Source organism: Aedes albopictus, chromosome 1 (genome assembly GCF_035046485.1).
Source record: "Aedes albopictus strain Foshan chromosome 1, AalbF5, whole genome shotgun sequence".
Taxonomy (NCBI): domain Eukaryota; kingdom Metazoa; phylum Arthropoda; class Insecta; order Diptera; family Culicidae; genus Aedes; species Aedes albopictus.
In genome coordinates, this window is record NC_085136.1 from 91,247,730 (window position 1) to 91,267,547 (window position 19,818).

At 38.8% G+C, this 19,818-nt stretch overlaps 1 protein-coding gene across 1 annotated transcript; it reads right to left on the reverse strand.

Annotated features, from left to right (window-relative positions):
* Positions 1–236: 236 nt before the first annotated feature.
* LOC134285261 (uncharacterized) lies at positions 237–2,156 on the reverse strand. The gene is made up of 2 exons (XM_062845759.1): positions 622–2,156; positions 237–467 (listed from the first exon to the last, which is right to left on the reverse strand). The coding sequence occupies exons 1-2, from the start codon at positions 2,102–2,104 to the stop codon at positions 328–330; spliced, it is 1,623 nt and encodes a 540-aa protein (XP_062701743.1). The 5' UTR covers positions 2,105–2,156; the 3' UTR covers positions 237–327.
* Between the last annotated feature and the right edge of the window lie 17,662 nt (positions 2,157–19,818).

A 19,818-nucleotide genomic window follows, 5' to 3' on the forward strand; every position in this document is an offset into this window, starting at 1 on the left:
GCACCTGAGACCCTCTGAAACTTCCTGAAATTCCTCCAAAGTGCTCCTGAAACCTCCTCGGACCCCATGTAACACACCTGAGATGCACCGAAAGTCCCTAAAACTCCCCAACGCTGCCGTAACGCTTCTGTAACGAATACCCCGAAGACACCTGCATATCGCCGCTGAATCCCGCCGAAAATGCTCGCTACATTTTCCTGAAATGGCTTCGGAATCTTTAACCCCCTCGGACACTATCAGGTATCAGGTATCAGAAGGCCGGCTCCAGAGGCACGTTATCCTCCATTTGGGACATTTGTGCCATCGCCAAAATAACAGCCTATTTCATCATCTACCTGAGGGAAAAGAAAGGAAAAAGGATTTGGATGGGGATAGGGACAGGTAGGGAAATAGGAAAAATACCCTGGAAGAGGGTACTAACGCACAAGCGTACCACAATGGGTTCAAACAGCGCCCTGAAAAGGGCACTGTAATAACGCATAAAGCGAAAGAGAGCCTATAGCTCTTTACCACAGCGGGTTAAGAACAACAGAATATCCTGAAGATTCAGGTTTCTGAAGTCAGTTTCACTTAATAAGTGTTTACCGAATACTCGGAAACGCAGTTGCGCGAAAACTGGACAGTTACATATCAAATGATACGAAGTTCCATAATCGGATTCACAGCTATCACAGGCAAATGAATCAGCTTGCTGAATATTCGCCATGTGATAGCTGAGTCGGCAGTGGCCAGTCAATGCTTTGACCAACATGCTGCAATTCTGCTTAGACAGATTAGTTAGATACTTCGCCACCCGTGTAGATGGCTCAGCACTATACAATTTGGTTTGACGACATGACTCCAAACTATTCCAATATTGTCTGTGTTGAATGACAGCCCAGGTGTGAATCTGAAGCTTAATCCAACACTTCGATATCGGAATAGCTGGCTCAGGGCCAATGAAGTCATGTGATGCTCCAGAGCGAGCTAACTCATCAGCCAATTCATTTCCAGCGATGGAAGAATGACCAGGTACCCATAGAAGGTGAACAGCGTTTGCTGAATTCAGCTCCTCGATTTGAGTTCGACAAGCGATAACTATCTTCGACCTGGAGTTGGCCGAAGCAAGTGCTTTAATAGCAGCCTGGCTATCTGAACAGAAGTATATTACTTTGCCCATTACGTGCTGCTGAAGTGCTGATTGCACTCCGCACATAAGAGCAAAGATTTCGGCCTGAAAAACGGTGCAGTGTCTACCAAGTGAGTAAGACTGATACAGCCTTAGCTCACGAGAATAAACACCAGCACCTGCTCGACCTTCGAGAAGGGAGCCATCAGTGTAACATACGATGCCGTCTGAAATACTTCTTTCCAGATAACCAGATGTCCACTCTTCCCGGGAAGGGAATTTCGTGGAAAATGTCCTATATGGAAAATTACAAGCAATTGTAAGATCACTTGGAGCAAGGACAATTTTGTCCCAATTCACTAAAAGTGGAAACAACGAGGTGTGTGTTGATGTGCGGTTCACAGGAGTTTCCTCTAGTAGACCGAGTACCCGTAACCGGTAAGTGCAAGAAAGGGCTTCTTGTTTGAGATGAATGTGTAATGGGGCAACGTCAAAGAGAACTTCTAGCGCTGCCGTAGGAGTTGAAGAGAACGCTCCAGACATCGCCATTAAGCACATCCTTTGGAGATGACCTAATTTTGATTGGACCGTTCTCACTTCACCCTTTTGCCACCACACAAGACACCCATAAGCCAATATTGGCCGAACCACAGTTGTGTAAATCCATTTGATATACTTGGGTTTTAGACCCCAAGTTGTACCAAAAGTACGCCGGCATTGCCCGAAGGCCATACAAGCTTTCTTGATTCTGAACTCAATGTGAGGTGTCCAGGAAAGCTTGGAATCAAGAATGACTCCAACGTACTTTACCTGTTCAGTCACATCGATTTCAGAATCAAAGAGACGCAAAGGTCGAACGCCATTACGGTTTCGCCTTTCCGTGAAAAGAACAATAGATGTTTTACTCGGATTAACCGAAAGGCCATATTGGCGACACCAACCCTCAACTACCTGAAGGGCGTTTTGCATCAGGTCGAAAAGGGTGCTGATGCACATACCAACTAACAATGTTAGGTAGTCGTCGGCAAAACCATAAGTAGGAAAACCGCTATTATTGAGTTGCCTCACGCTATTGAGATGCTACGAGATTCCACAAAAGCGGTGATAAGACTCCCCCTTGGGGGCATCCACAAACACTCAATTTCCTAATCCCTGCTAGACGCAATGTCGAGAAGAGATATCGGTTTTTGAGCATTTGGTGAATCCAATTGGAAATCATTGGAGATATACCATGACTCCATGCGGCTTCCAATATGGCATCGAAAGGCACGTTGTCAAAGGCACCCTCGATATCTAAGAAAACACCCAAACAAGTTTGTTTTTGAGCGAATGCTTTCTCGATATCGTAAACAACCTTGTGTAAAAGAGTCACAGTGGACTTACCAGATTGGTAGGCATGTTGGTTCACATGAAGAGGCACGTTGGCCAGATGAACATCACGGATGTGATGATCCACAATGCGTTCTAAGCATTTCAGAAGAAAAGAGGTCAAACTGATAGGTCTGAAACTCTTTGCTTCTTCATACGACGCACGACCCACTTTCGGAATAAACTTTACAGTAATATCCCTCCAGGATTTGGGAATATACCCTGTAGCAAAACTGCAAACAAGTAGTTTTTTCAAAACATGTTTGAAATAATCAAATCCCTTCTGAAGCAAAATAGGATAAATCCCATCTGCCCCAGGAGATTTGAAAGGAGCAAAGCTATTAAGAGCCCACTCAATCGATTCTATAGTTACAATACTCCGAGCCGAAGCTAAAGAATCATAACTACAAGAAAAGACATCAGGATCATCCGAAGATGTAATATCCACACATCCAGGGAAGTGTGTGCTGAATAAGCATTCCAGAACTTCCTCATCAGAAGAAGTCAGATCGCCATTTGGCAAACGAAGTTCGTTCACCCGGAAATCCTTAGATTTCGCAAGGACTTTGTTTAACCGACTGACTTCACTCAAGCTGGAAACATTTGTACAAAGGTTTTTCCAGCCGGATCGTTCAGCAGACCGGAGAGCTTTCCTGTAGGCATTGCGAGCCGACCTGAAAGCCTCCGAACCAGCCGAACGTCGTCTGTTCCAACTCTTTCTACATTGTTTCCTGAGTTTCGCCAGATCAGAGTTCCACCAAGGGGTTCCTCTTGTGATCTTCACAGACCGTAGAGGGCATGCTTCTTCAAAAGCTTCCATGATGAAGGTCGTTGTAGTATCAACGGCATCATCTAAATCACTTGGAGTGTCAATGGATGGCGAATATCCATGAAATTTGGCTGCAACCAAATCAGTATAGAGATCCCAGTTTGTTGACCGAGGATTCCTGAAACGCAATGTTTGCGAAGTAACATTTAAATGTTCAAAAAAGATGTAGCGATGGTCAGATAAAGATTCTTCATCTGACACATGCCAATTGGTCAGCTCGTGACTAATTCTGCTAGAGCAAAGCGTTATATCTAACACTTCCTCTCTAGCAGATACCATGAAGGTTGGGTGGTTGCCTATGTTAAGTAATGCAAGATCTGTACTACTTAAGTACTCCATCAAACTGGAGCCTCTCAAGTTATTGTCTGAGCTGCCCCAGATGATATGGTGAGCATTAGCATCACTGCCAACAATTAGCGGAAGGCCTTTTGAAGTGCAGTATGCGATGACTTGTTTGAAAGCATCCGTAGGGGATGGTTCATCATGCGGTAAATACACAGAACAATAGACGTATTTCCTGTTGAGGTTTCCAACAGATACATCAATTGTGATAGCACATACATCTCTGGTGGTTAGTTCAGAGATGAGTGTAGCAACTATTGCGTTGTTGACAAGCACACAGGCTCGAGGCATGACACGCGAGTTTGCCATTTCATGTTTGCTGAAAGTGGCAAACACCGGGTTCACAAGGTTTCCTAGATAGAAATTTCCCTTACGAAAGTTTCCCTTTTGAAACCCCTGAAACCCCCTCGAACCCCATGTAACGCACCTGAGACCCTTTGAAACTTCCTGAAATTCCTCCAAAGTGCTCCTGAAACCTCCTCGGACCCCATGTAACACACCTGAGATGCACCGAAAGTCCCTAAAACTCCCCAACGCTGCCGTAACGCTTCTGTAACGAATACCCCGAAGACACCTGCGTATCGCCGCTGAATCCCGCCGAAAATGCTCGCTACATTTTCCTGAAATGGCTTCGGAATCTTTAACCCCCTCGGACACTATATCACACACCTGTGACCCTCAGAAACCTCCAAAAAAACACTTCCACAACGCGTCTGAAACCAATCTAAAAGGGTTACGTACAAAAGGCTGAATCACATAAGGCTGAATGATCAAAAGGCTGAAACACATAAGGCTGAATGATCAAAAGGCTGAAAGCATCAAAAGGCTGAAAGATATCAAAAGGCTGAAAGATATCAACATGTTGAAAAGTTTTGAAAGTTGTAGAAAATCGAATGAAATGACATTTTGGACATTTATGGCTTATCTATTGGTCTTTGATAAACATTTGACTCGACTTGAAAATGATCATAGGAAACAAAAGAATCTTTGCTCGAAAGTACATTTGGTCAAACGGTCATTTGGTTAAAACCCATTCTACGGAAGAGGAAGTATATGACATTCAATCGATTTGACTATTCAACGAATGGACATCTGGTCACGTGAGCTAACTCTAACTGATGAAAAGACATTCAAGTGGAACATAATCTTATGGATTTCGGTATCATAATGTCTATGTTATTGTACTTTCTCCAGTATCATATCGGCCAATACCCCGTTAATACTAAACTATTTTAGCTCAAATTGACAAAGGATTTCGCCAACAATTTATTTCCACTCGTTTGAAGTATTATGTGTATCAACTCGGAAACTAGGTTGAATGAGTCTTAGATGTAAACAATTGTTCGGGTAATTCGGGTAATAAGCGGTAGTTGAGGCAAAAACTATTGTACCTAACTGTTGTTCAAAAATGTTTGAACTTTGTTCAGTTCTAAATTCATGACGCGTGCGAGCTCTAAATTGATATATATATATATATATATATATATATATATATATATATATATATATATATATATATATATATATATATATATATATATATATAAAAGAGCATAACGTCCTCATTGGGACAAAGCCTGCTTCTCAGCTTAGTGTTCTATGAGCACTTCCACAGTTATTAACTGAGCGCTTCCTCTGCCAATGACCATTTTGCATGCGTATATCGTGTGGCAGGCACGAAGATACTCTATGCCCAAGGAAGTCAAGGAAATTTCCTTTACGAAAAGATCCTGGACCGACCGGGAATCGAACCCGTCACCCTCAGCATGGTCATGCTGAATACCCGTGCGTTTACCGCCTCGGCTATATGGGCCCTAAATTGAACACTAGCGAAATCCGCGAAACTAAAATGGCCATACCTCCACCATGTTTCCACAAATTTCAAACATTTTGAGCTCATTAGATTCAGAAATTCTTCTGCTATTGGAACCATATCTGAGCGTACCAGTCCCGTCAACATGGGTTTTGGAAAATCCGGATTTCCAATCATATGATTTAATACAATACAGTAACGGAGTTATTGGCATGAATTATCGAAAATCATAAAATTGCCTAAACCAATAGTCTGATCATCGGTCCATCAGTTGGCCATTCCTGATTAAGTTTCTCAAGGAACTCTGGGTGACTAAGCAGGTTTATTAGCATCACATATCGACAGAATTGATTAATTGATTTGTCTTTATTTGAGAGATATCGACAGAAACTATTTCCCCCAATGTTGTGCGCATAAGAATTCAGAACCGAATTGCAGCACTGCAGTGTGGACGCGTTCTATTTGCATTGAAGTTTATACTCGGCACACTGCGATCAAATATGTATATTTGAACATGCAAATTGAACACGGCATGAACTGGATAGGACTGAACCCGTAGCATGCTGACTAACATGTTACCCTGGTATCTGTGATACTAAAATGTTCGCCATTTCAATTTTGGAAATCTTTTGGGCTAATTCAATCTCCTTTTATTGAAAAGCGAACCAGTCCGACCATCGTGTGTTTCAAAAAATCTAAATTCCTGGAGCTATATTTCAATATCCGAGACCACAATGTCGTACCAAAGGATCTATCATGCATTTCCCTGTGACATAACATAATAACGACCAAACATGTAGATGCGGCACAAGGTTCTAGTCCAAGGAAAGAAGACACATAGGGTTAAATGATGAAGATAAGCGCATGTGAACTCAGAGTCGAATGGGAACCGAGCGGGCGCTCTTAAGCAGCAAGAGCTCTGACAGGCAAGTTCAATGCTTTGTCGACCAAAAAATTTAAAGTGCTCAGCTAGGTGCTCAGTTCATTTTTGGCTCACGTTCTGTTCGAATACAATACTGCTTTAAGGAATAGCCTATTTTATAAGAAGGAGAATTATCTGGTAAAAAGTAAGCAGCTTCAACACCTGAACTTAAATTATGGTTCTTTCAACATTTTAAAAGAAGGAAACCCTTTGATAAAAAAGATGCAGCTATAACATTCAAAAACAGTAAGAACAGCCTATGTTTAAAAGAAGGGGAAATCTCCGATGAATCGTTTTTAAGGAATATGCGCACGCAGAAGCTCGCTGCATTTTACACATAGGTAAGAATGCCAACACTGAATATATGCAAATACCTCAAAAGAACAGCCTATTTTTAATAGAAGGAAAAATCACTCACGGGAGAGTTATTAGTATGCAGATATTATCATCAAACCTTTCCGCTTGGTCGTTATACTGTACTATTTGCGGCCACAATACTTACTCTTCCATTAGAGATTTTTCCCGCTTTTTTAAAGAGGCTGTTCTTTCGAGGTAAATGCATAGATCATAATTTAACCATTCAACTAGGCTGCCTAGTAAACCTCCTTAGCATTAAAATCATTATAACCCATTCGCCTTAGTGGCTTTTGAGGCCTGATATCCTTCGGCATAATGACACAGCGCCAACGGGAACGACATTTCGGCAAATGCCACTCCGGGGAATAGTATTCCGGAATATATAATACCTTGTGTAATACCATCTTTTAAATCATTAAACCCTCAGCTTAGATTCTATAGAGTTCATTATTATGTATATTTCAAGTTTTGGAATTTGCCATGTTTTCAGCCTTTTGTCATTTCAGCCTTTTGAAATTTCAGCCTTTTGTTACATATCCATAGTTTCAGCCTTTTGTATTCAGCCTTATGTGCATTCAGCCTTTTGAAATTCAGCCTTATGTTACCATACCATCTAAAACGCTCTGAGACTTCCTAAAATGCCTGTAAAACACCCTTGAGATCGCGCTCGGACCCTATGTAACGCACGTGAGACATGTAACGCCTCCAAAACCCGTCAAAAATCATTTGAAACTCTCTGCAATGCTTTCGAAAACCCCCTCAGACCCCTCCCCCTCCAAGCCTAGATAACGGTCTACTTGGCGTTTAATAATCCAGTATGGGTCTGTTCATAAACCACGACGGCCAAGTTTTGTCCATTCAGAAGCCCCACGTCCCTCTGAAACGTCCATGAGGCCTCTTGAGATCTCCCGTAAACCCACTGAGAACCTCTGAAACGCCCCTTAGAACCCCTAAAACTTCCTGAAATGACTCTGGGACCGCTCAGCGAATACGAAGTCTTATATCATGTTGAAAAGGATGCTAAAGTGAAGGCCATTTGCGAACATGCTTCCATTTAAATGCGTGTAAAGTGTACGCATATCGACTGATTCTGCCCATAACTGCATAACAGTCACATTCGACAAAAGTACCTAGGCATTGTACAAAATGGAGTTTAAAGTTTGCAACATGCGCTAGTATGGAGACGATACGAAATTTCAAACATTTGTCAATAATTTAAAATTCATCCTTTTGCAATGAAATTTTCTACAGCTCTTCTTGTATGCTGGAGGAATAGGTAAAAAAATAATCAGACCAAAATATGATTGATATTACGCTTTGACACCAGTGTGTATTTCTAGTGTGACTGTTATGCGGTTACATTCATAAATTTTAGTCAATGAGACAAAACGACTTGGTATTTGTTTCACATTTTGCAGAACAAACTTAAAAAGTTCATTTGGGTGGATGAAAGCAGTCTTCCCACAAACTTGACACACACTAGCGTGCACAGGGGGGGGGGGGGGGGGGCAAGGGGGGGCACTTGCCCCCCCTTCTATAAAAAATTATATGCACCATTTTTGCAATTCTTGCACCTTGGATCTTACCACGCAATGTTGAGAATCACTGAGCCATGGTGCACCATTGACACATACAATTTCATAGTATCTCATGCACAACCATGAGGTTCTCAGAATCATCTAGGCTAAACACGCACCATCTTCTAACTAATCAGTGATGTCAGCACCATATTCGAATAACATGCACCATTTTGGCATTTCGTATTCCAAAACTGTATTCCATGTACGTGAACCATGGTGACTTCGGCACCACATTGAATTCCAAGCACCATTTTTGTAATTCGTGCACCTAGCCATACAAAATAACGAGTATCACTGAATAACAGTGACGACTAATACAGCACACTAACATCATGCACCTTCTTCAAAGCTTTCAATACACCATCATGATGTCCACAGAATGATCTAGGTATCCACGTATGATGATCGCATGAAATGTCTTTTTATCAATTAAGTATCTAATACCTCATACTGATATGCACCATCATGAAACTTCATGCACCATCACAGCTATTCAAACACCATTTCAGCGTTTATCATATCATCTAGGCATCTAAAGCACCGTAATGTCGTGAGCATCACATGAAATACATTTTTTTGTATGCTGTGCACCATTTTTGCAATTCGTGCACCTAACCATATTGATAAGCTTTGAAAAACGGTGACAACTAATGCATCATCTAGCATCATGCACCTTCTTCAAAGCTTTCCAACCACCATTTTGGCATTCACTATATCATCTAGGCATCTTATGCACCATTATGATGTGGTTCACAAGGGAATTTGATGCACCATTTTGACATTTCGCATACAAAATAGCATTCCTTGTTCTTGGTCTATGTTGATTTCTGTGCCGTATTGAGTTTCGTGCACCATGTTTGCAATTCGTGCACCTACATATGGAATTTGTTGAGTATAACTGAATCATGGTAAAACTAATGCACCATACAAACATCATGTAGCTCCTTTGCATTCCATGCACCATCATGATTATCACATAAATATCTAAGCACCATCTCACGCGTCATCTAAGCATTTAATTCACATTTGAATTTCATAAGCTCCATTTGGCCATATCGTACACCAAATTGTATTCCATGTACCTGATCCATGTTGACTTCCGCACCACATTAAATTCTATGCATCATTTTTGCAATTCTTGCATTTTGGATCCAATCACCCAATGTTGAGAATCACTGAATCATGGTGGCAACAAATGCACCCCTGATACATACAATTTCTTAGTATCTCATGCACACCCATGATGTTCTCAGAATCATTTTTAGGCTAATCTCACCATCTTTTAACTAATCAGTGATGTCAGCACCATATTCGAATAATATGCACCATTTTGGCATTTCGTATTCCAAAACTGTAATCCATGTACGTGAACCATGGTGACTTCGGCACCACATTGAATTCCAAGCACCATTTTTGCAATTCGTACACCTAGCCATACACAATGTCGAGTGTCGCTGAATAACGGTGACACCTAATACAGCACACTAACATCAGGTACCTTCTTCAAAGCGTCCACAGAATGAACTAGGTATCCACGCATTATGCTGATCTCATGCACTATCTTTTAATCAACTAGAAATCAAATGCATCATACTGATATGCACCATCGTTAAATTTCATGCACCATCAAAGCTTTCCAAGCACCATTTCAGCGTTTATTATATCATCTAGGCATCTGATGCACCATTATGTTGTGAGCATCACATAAAATACTTTTATTTTGTATTCTATGCACCATTTTTGCAATTCGTGCACCTAACCATGCAACATGTTGATATTCTTTGAATAACGGCGACAACTAATGCAGCACACTAGCATCATACGCCTTCTTCAAAGCTTTTCATGCACCATTTTGGCATTCATTATACCATCAGTGGCGTTTCAGTTTTATCACTAGTCGTTTTAATCACTACTCGCCCAAATTCACGGTTTACTTTTCGATTTTATCACGATTTCCGTTTCGTTTTTATCACACTTGTTCTAAAACATTCAGAAATCAAAATAAAATCAATACAGCATTGCCCTGTCAACCAAAACTGTTAAAAAATATCTACAACGACTCATATATTTTACAGCTGAACGATTTTGAATAAAAAAATACATTGTTTTCTCGTTTCACCAAATTGACGGTTTCGTTTATATCACGGTAAATTTATTTTTGATCGTGATAAAACCGAAAAACCACTGTATCTTATGCACCATTATGATGTGGTTAACATTTGAATTTGATGCACCATTTTGGCACTTCGCACGAATTGCATGTGCACCTTAATATGAAACATGACGAGAATAACAGAATCATAGCTAATGAACCATACATACATCATTCATTCCATGCACCACCATGATGTTCACAGAATCATCCAGGCACCATCTCACGCACCATCTTTGAATCAAATATGTGTCTTATTGCGAAATAATGCACGACAGTTAAATTTTATGCATTACTAAAGCTTTCAATGCGTAATCGTGGCGTATATCTGTAGTAATCCGTGAAGGCATTCCAGGAGAAATCCCTGGGGAAATTTCAGGAGGAATCCTAGAAGGACTTTCTGTAGGAATCCCTGAAGGCATTACTAAAGAAGTGCTTGAAAGAATTCTTGAACGTAGCTCTCAAAAACTGGAAGAGGAGTCTAGAGAAATTCCTGTAGAATTTGCAGGAGGAACTACTAAAGGAATTGCTGGAAAAATATTGAAGAAATTCCCTGGAGGCATTTTTAAAGGAATCCTTGAAGAATTTCCTGGGGAAATCCGTCGAGGAATTCGTGAAAGAACTCATGGAGGAATTTGTGGAGAAATATTTCGAAAAACTCCTGGACAAATTTCTGGAAGAGTTCCAGCAGGGGCTCTTTAATGAACCCCTGGAGTAAACTCTGGAGGCATTCCTGGAAGAAACCCTGGAGAAATTCCTGGAAGATTTTCTGGAGGATTCTCTGAAGGCATTCCTGAAGGAATCCTTAGAAGAATGCCTGGAGGTTTCCTTGTAAGAATTCCTGGAGGAACTTCTGGAAGAATGTCCGGAGGAATTTCTGCAGGAATCCCTGGAGAAATTTCTGGAGGGATAGTTGGAGGAGTTTCTAGAAGAATTCCTGAAGAAAGCTATGAGAAATTCCTGGAGAAATCCCTGATGTAATCCCTGGAGGAATTCCTGAAGGAATCTGTGAAGGAATCTGTGAAGGAATAACAAGATGAAACACTGGAGGGGTAACAGAAGGAATCCATGAAATAATTCATGGAGGAATTCCAGGATGAATTGCTAGAGGAATTCCTGAAGGATTTTTTGGAAAAATTCCTGCATGAATTTGTGGAAGAATTACTCACGGAATTCAATGACGAATCCTTGCAGAAATAACTGGAAAAATCTCTGGAGGAATTTGTGGAGAAATTTCTGGAGGAATCAATGGAGTCATTCCTGAAGGAATTTTTGGAAGAATCTGCGAAAAAATTCTTGGAAGAATTTCTGGAGGATTTTCAGGAGGAGTGAAGCGCCCAGGGGCAGCATTAAACACTACACGGAATGTGATATCTTTCATTTCATTACAGTCCGACACAGTTTTAATAAACTATATTGAAGTATCACAAACCATCACTTATATTACAACGATTCCCTTGTTCTTATATTACCTTAACATTTTCAGTATTTCTGCACCGAACTACTAGAGACACTTCCAGCTTCTTCTTGACCACTACTAAGTCCTACCTTCAGCCTTAGGACAGTATCTAGAGGTGTCCCACATGGGAGCTCAAGACTTATCCGATGTGCTGCCTGCGTTAACGTTGTCTCCGAACTCCCCGACAACTGACTGTTCTCTACGAACTGTCTTCACTGACTCCGACTGAAGCCAAAGCCTCCGTATTTATAGCCTAAATTTCCTAGCAATACCCGAACCAGCTTGGGCGTGTCTAAAACTCCTACCATCACTCTCGTCTTGCCGAAATAGTCACGATACTTCCTAACAATGCCCGAACCAACTTGGGCGTATCCAAAACCATACCAAAAGTAGATACTCAAAGTCCAAAACCTAGAACTCTACCTATCCTACTCGTCATCATCATCATTACCATCATCATCGTTATCGTCGTCAACTCAACCAACGTAATCAAAACTGTACCACACCAACCGGACCCAACGTGTACGATCATGAACAACGTATCGCTGCGCGATCGTTGCCCCGGCCGACCATCCGTCCGTCGTCACATGAGCGATGATTCATAAAACCAGGTCAGTAATGTATGGTGCGATTTTTCTAGCTGCCGAAATTTTGCGCGTTAGTTACGATGGGCATTGATATTGGCGTTCTTATGGGAGTGTGGGGTGAAATGCACTTTTATCATTTGAATTAAATTTTAATATCGGAGTGTGTGGGATATTTAGGTCTTTGCATGCCCTCCCACTCAGCGGAGTTTGAACGTGTATAAAAAATCACGTTCAAATGTAAGTATGTGGGTAAAATGTATATTCCGTAAAAAAAAATCTCGGCATTTTTAAATGATGATGTTAACGGTGATTGTTAATATATAAACTGAAATTGCTCTACTAATCTTCATCTTTCCTGTTAGTGTCTCAAAATGTTTTACATTACATTTTTTTTTTTTACCTTGCAAAAGAATCATAAATTTACCGCATTAACTTCCTTACATTCTTCCTCAAGAGATTGACTTCATTGGTACTCGCTGCTGCTCCCCTTGGTTCGTCGTAGGTGTTGTTCGTCTGCCTTTGATATGTGCCTCTTCTTGTTCAATGCCCAGATCAATTGGTTAGTATCAGGTCTCAGATGAGTGGTATCGTTGCTTCTCTGTTGTACTGGTTTGTCTTGAAGATGATGTAGTTGATTCAGTTGATGTCGTCTCCTGTGGGAACGTGACCATGAAGCTTTGGTGTCCGGATATTACCTCGGTTGAATCGTATTTCCCTGCTGGTAATTCCCGCGCTGTCGTTTGCATACAGAAGAACTAGTTTTACTGTTGCTTTCTGTTGTTTCTCGAAAAAGTGTCATAAGTTGCCTTCCGAACTGGATTGTTTATCATTGTCGTTTACGGTGTTGTGGTTGATTACTTATCGCCCGCCTTCTGAATTTTGTTGGTATTGGATCAATCTCAATAGTGATGCGAATATTGTTGTCTTTGACCTGGTGCAAATTGTGGAACTGTTGCACACTCATTAAAGAGTTTGTAATTAGTTGACATAAAATCTAAAGCTTTCGATGATGTCGAAATGTTGCATTCCTGATTATGGTTACTGTTAATTGTTGTTGTATGAAGCACAGAGTAAGTGCTTTTTCAATGGTGAATGTAATGCGGTTGGTGAACATTACATTATGTCGGTTAATTTGGGAAACTTTGAAGACGTCCTTCTCTCATCATATGTCTGTATGAATTGTTGTTGTTGTTGTTGTTTTTGTTGTTGTTGTTTTGTTGTTGTTGTCGTTGTTGTTGTAGTTTTTCCCGATGCTCTGCATTGTGTTGGTTCATATTAGCAGATTCGCAGATGTACAATAATATTTGTCTCGATGTGCCACCCGAGTTGACCTTGAATCGTCTCCGGTGAAAAATTATGTTCGCTGAATTCTCTCCTCCGCCATACCAGCACCTTTGACCTTCAACTTTCCATCCGATCTGTTATTCCTCGTCATCGTTCCAATTGGCTGTGGTACGTTTTCATAGAGGTACCGTTGAACTGCTCCTCTGATTGCTCTCGCCAGGTGTTGCCTTCTCGTCTTGTCCTCCCGCGTCATCTCTCGAGGAAGTTGTATTTAAATTCTATCGAAACCATCGATTTATAAAATATTGATCTACCATGGCAAACTGAACTTTTAGTCTTCATGTTATTATTATTTGTGTTTCTTGTATGTGCAAAATATAACCTTTACAATAGTATTTATAAAAAACTGCACCATTACATTAATCATGCTCTGTTACCGTTACTTTCCTTAATAGTCATAAACTGTTATTTTTTTTTTTACTCAAAAACCCGTAAAATATTAAAATGTGAGTTGTAGCAATGGAAAGCTTCTGTAGGGTCACTATAAACATCTGTAGTACCAATTCCAAAAAATCTCACTACAGAATTCTCTCCAGTGTGTTTTTTTTTTTTCAATTCCTGTTTGCTCCGTTTCCTTTCGCAGGCTCGGCTTGATCGCCTCATTGCTACGACTTCTCCCCCTTACCGAATAAGGTTTTTGGATGGATACCTGTAACGAGACTTAGATCCTGTGTTTAATTCATGATTTGATAAAATATAAATATATTTATGTTTATTTCTAGTTTTTGCTTCTTGACGCAACCTAATGATTCCGAATCTATAAATATTACTTCATTTTTCATTCACATATTATAATTATTTTTTTTTTTTTTAAATTAGTTATTCATTCATCATTCACACTCAACATTCACAAGCATCCTGGGGGGCCCTCCCTTGTCCTCATCATTCAATTTTCATCCGATCTCGTATATACTTTCAAAATTGTTATGTGACATGACCATATTATATAGGAGCGTCCTCCGTAGTTTCATTAGGGTCTAAATTGTTTCTAAATTGTTTTTTTTTTGTTTAATCCGTTTTGCTTTATTGTTTCAGAGAATAATCGTTCGTTTGTTGTCATTGATTCTTTTTATTATTAATACTCTCAATCAACAATTTATGTCTTTTGTTTGTTTGCTCAAACCTCATTTATTATGTATTCCATATGTATTAACGTTAAATAGAGCTGCTTCTTTATTCAAGAATCTCTCAAGTTATTATTTTTCTTCTTATACATTCCCCGCTATTGTTACCCGATATACCCCAATGATATTTCCCCTTTCAAGATTACTTTTTATTTCCCATCATATTATTCCCAATATATCAATTCTTCATTCCCAATTTCTATATACCCTTTTCAATTAATCATTTTGCTTAGTTATGTTTACTCCTCCCAAATTACCCCTTTTCAGCTCTTCGGTACATTCAAATCGTTCTTGCTTTCAAACTCATGCCGAATTGATGGACGCATTTTTGTTATAATTCAGCTGTACAAAATTTCCCGAAAACTTATTTTCATTATCCTGATTCATTCATCATTATCATTTCTTTATGTCTCTTCATATTCTCATAAAATTTATTTATTTATTTATTGCTATTATCATTATTTTTTTATTTCATTTTTTTATCAATTCCTTTTGAGTTGTTACGATATAATTTCAATTAAGGTAATTCGTATGCTCTCCAATCGTTAACCGTTTTGTTGTGAACCTTACTACAGTTATATGTGATAATTGTTTATTTAATATAATAATTCAATTAATATTCCTAGCTATCCTACGCAAGCCTCTATCTTAACATATTATTCCTATGGTATTTTTTTTAACAACATATTTAGTAACTAATATTTACAAAAAATCATTCGTAATAAGGAAATAATTGGTTTTTCAATATTTACATCAATTTATACATTGACGACTACGCATAGCTAATCAATCATTATACTTTTTTAACCTATTATTGTGGACTTTTTCAAATTTGTTCCCATTTTTAATGATTGTGGTTTGTTCGCTGGGTAGGTCAACTACTGCGTATGGGCCTCTCCATTTACTTTGAAGTTTTTGACCTGTTCCTGTTGGGATTGCTTGTACTAAAACCAACTCGCCCCACATAGGTTGCCATTCTTCGGTTTTCTTATCATAAATAATTTTACGTTTCTCTTTCGAAATAATCAAATTTCTTTTGGCGTTTTCATGCAAATTTTTAAGAATTTGTTTCATTTCGCAAAAATAGTCATTATATGTTAGATCTGAATCTGTTGGAGTGTATATAGAGGTAGGAATCCTTGCCTTTCTTCCATATAAAAGTTCGAACGGACTGTAGCTTGTTGAGCTATTATTTGTAGTATTGCATTCAAAGGTAAAATAATCAAGATGTTGGTCCCATTGTTGCGGGTTTTCTCCGACAAATTGTCGCAAATATGTTTTCAATTCTCTGTTTGATCGTTCTACTAGATTTGCTTGTGGGTGATAAGCACTTGTATTGATTTTTTTGATTTTCAAAATTTTGCATGCGTGTTTAAAAAATTTGCTCATGAAATTTGCTCCTTGGTCTGTCACCAGTTCCAACGGAGTACCGAATTTACAAATGAATTTTTCGACAAAAGTTTTGGATACAGTCTCCGCTTCTTGATTGTCCATTGGAGCTACTACCAAAAATCTTGTAAGGTCGTCCTGCATGACCAGCGCGTATTTGTTGCCCCATTCGGATTCTGGGAGAACAACAATGTCCATATATAATTTTTCAAATGGCTCGGATGACGTTGTAGTTACTTTTAACGGAATTCTGTTGGATTTACAAATTTTATTTTTCTGGCATGAATCACATTGTTTTACGTAATTCTCGATGTCTCTTCTCATGTTTTTCCAATTAAAAATAAGACCAATGCGTTTCCGCATTCGCCTTGCTCCAACATGTCCGCCTAAAGGAGCATCATGGAACTCTCGAAGAATTGTTTCGATATCTTCATTACGTACTTCAGTGCGTTCCGAATCTGCGTTATAAAGGCTTAACGTAATTTGATTTTTCAAAGCTAAAAATTGAATCATCTCAAGTACTTCAAATTGTTTAATCTTTCTGAACGAAATCAAATGAATATTTTTGGACGCTGTTATCGGCGCTTTATTTTGATTGAAGCAGTTGCTAAGTTTGTAAAAGAATGTTTTGGTATTAATCATTGAATTACTTTTGCCTTCCACAATAATTCCGAATAAATTACTATCTGGAATAGAAACAACTCCATCTTCGCAAAAATCTTTCAGTCCATGGGGTAAATCAATAATTTTTGAAATTTCATTAAATGCTGATCTGCTATTCAAAATTACAATGTTACAATCAGCATCTGCACTTTTCAAATTCCTAGAAATTTTCAATCGATTTACATCAGTTGGATTATTCTTGGACATCTCTAAAAATTCATCATATGCGCTTGCCGCAAATGTGTCATTAGTATGTGTGTTATTGCATAAATCGAAAACGTCGGCCATAATGGATTCCTCAACTTCAGCCTCGTCCGATATCGCACTCGTACTTGCTGGAGGTATATTTGACACCTTGTTTATGCCTCGTAGGTCGGAACCCGTGCAATTATTATTTACGCTATCATTCATATAGGTCATCTTTTGCGTTTTTGTTTTGGTTCCCTCGCTTTCATGGTCCCGGTCAGCGATCGCGCCCCCGTTATTGTCGCCAGAAACGGTGTAGTTTTTCATCAGCTGTTTGTTCGCTTCATCGCGGTCGCGGTGTTTTTGGTTGGATACGTTTTCTTGTTCTGCTCTTTTCGTTTGCTGTCGGGTGACCACAGCAATTAATTTCGACCTTGCGGTTTTAATTTCATCGGCTGGATGACTCTGCTCTTCTGATTCATTGTCTGGATTTAACCTAGAGAGAAAATCCGCTACAACGTTATCCTTTCCTTGTTTGTATCGAATATCGCATTCCAATCCTTGCAATTTCAAACGCAAACGTGTGAGGACTGATGAAGTTTCTTTTAGATGCCATATTGAGATCAATGGTCTATGATCTGTGTAAACAATAAACCTCTGATTGTAGATATAATGACGGAAATAATTCACTGCCCATACTATGGCCAGTAATTCTTTCTCAATTGTATAATATTTTCGTTCTGCTCCAATAAGTCCCCTACTAGCGTAAGCTATGGGTCTGTCAATTGATTTTTCATTCGATAAAACTGCTCCAATAGCGTATTCACTGGCATCTGTCGTTAAAACAAATGTGTCCTTGTAATTTGGTCTCACTAGCAAAGAGTCAGACGTTAAAAAGTTTTTCAATTCTTCAAATGCTTTCTGGTACTCTGGGGTCCAGTTAAATTTTACATTTTTCTTCAATAGATCATTCAGAGGTTTTCGTTTTTCTGCAATTCCTGGTATAAACTTACCATAAAAGTTTACTGTTCCTAGGAATGATCGCACTCCTTTTACAGTTTTTGGTATTGCCATTTCTCGTATAGCCTTAATATTACCATCAAGCGGACGAATACCATTTTTATCAACTGTATGTCCTAAAAATTTCAATTCGGTTTTCAAAATTTGGCATTTTGTTGGTTCAATTTTTAAATTATGTTTACGAAGAGCTTTCAAAACTTTAATCAGATTCTCGTTATGCTCTTGAATTGTTCTTCCAAAAACAATGATATCATCCAAATAAACGATTGCTTTAACATCTTCAATTTCAAATAAAACTGTGTTCATCAGTCTTTGAAAAGTCGAGGGACTGTTTCTAAGCCCCATAGGCATTCTCGTGAATTCAAAATGACCTTTGGGTGTAGAAAATGCTGTTTTTGCAGCATCTCTTGGGTCTATAGGAACTTGATAAAATCCGGATTTCAGATCAATTGTTGAAAAGTATTTGCTATCGCCTAGGCTATCCAATATTTCATTTATTTGTGGAATCGGATATACAAATGGTTTAGTTATCAAATTCAATGCCCTAAAATCTACCACAATTCTATGCTTTTTGTTTCCTTCTTCGTCTAAATCTTTCTTTGGTATGCATAAAACAGGTGCATTCCAAGGACTTTTACTGGGCCTAATAATCCCTTGCCGACGCATTTCTTCAATTTCCTCATTAATTTGTTTCTTTGTTGATTCAGGGAACCTATACTGCCTTTTATTTATTGGCACATTAGTCGTTGTTTCAATTTCATGTACTGCTGCATCTGTTACTGTCAGGTGATCCCCTTTCAAATAAAATACATCACAATATCTTGCCATTATATTTTCCATTGCGTCGTAATTAGCGCTTTTCAAATGCTTCAAATCAATTGTATCTAGCAATTTTTCGATACGATTTTTACCTTGTATTTGTTCATAATTCAAATTATCTATCAAACTTAGATCTTGGTTTGAATCTAAATCCTCCGGCGTATATTGATTCCCGGCCTCTACATTCTTATTGTAACATCCATTATTATAATATTCTTCATCAAAATGTTGATTTATGCATTCCTCGTCTTCATAATACTTCTCATAAAGGCACATATTGCATGAATAATCTTTTTTCGGTACGATTGGCTGTGTAACTATTTCATCATGTATGACTTCATCAATATCAAAATTTACTTGACAGCTTTTGTCATTGTTATCATATTGTATACAATTACTATTATCTTGTAGATCAGTCTGACAAGATTTATCTGATACCATTACGTACTTTGTTGTTGTAATATTGTTAATATTATATTCTACACTATCTGGCTTGCGTAGGGCTATGTAATCAAAGTTCTGGCTAATATATAATGTATGCTGTTTCAAAAATTCTGCTCCTATGATACCATGTACATTTAAGTGGTGAACTAAATAAAATTTCATCTTATACTTAGACTTCCCAATTATTAAACTAACTTCAGTAGATCCGAGCGTTCTTGTTTGACTTCCATTGAATCCCGAAATCAAAAACTTTTCAGATTCAGAATAATCTATGTCTGTTGCTCCGATTCTAGGGGCTGCATCCCATCTTAA

Coding starts and splice junctions, on each gene's coding strand:
- LOC134285261 (XM_062845759.1), bottom strand. CDS start 2,104: ATGTGCATCAGCACCCTTTTCGACCTGATGCAAAACGCCCTTCAGGTA. Junction 468..621: donor GTATCATTTGATATGTAACT/GTCCAGTTTTCG, acceptor GCGTTATTACAG/TGCCCTTTTCAGGGCGCTGT.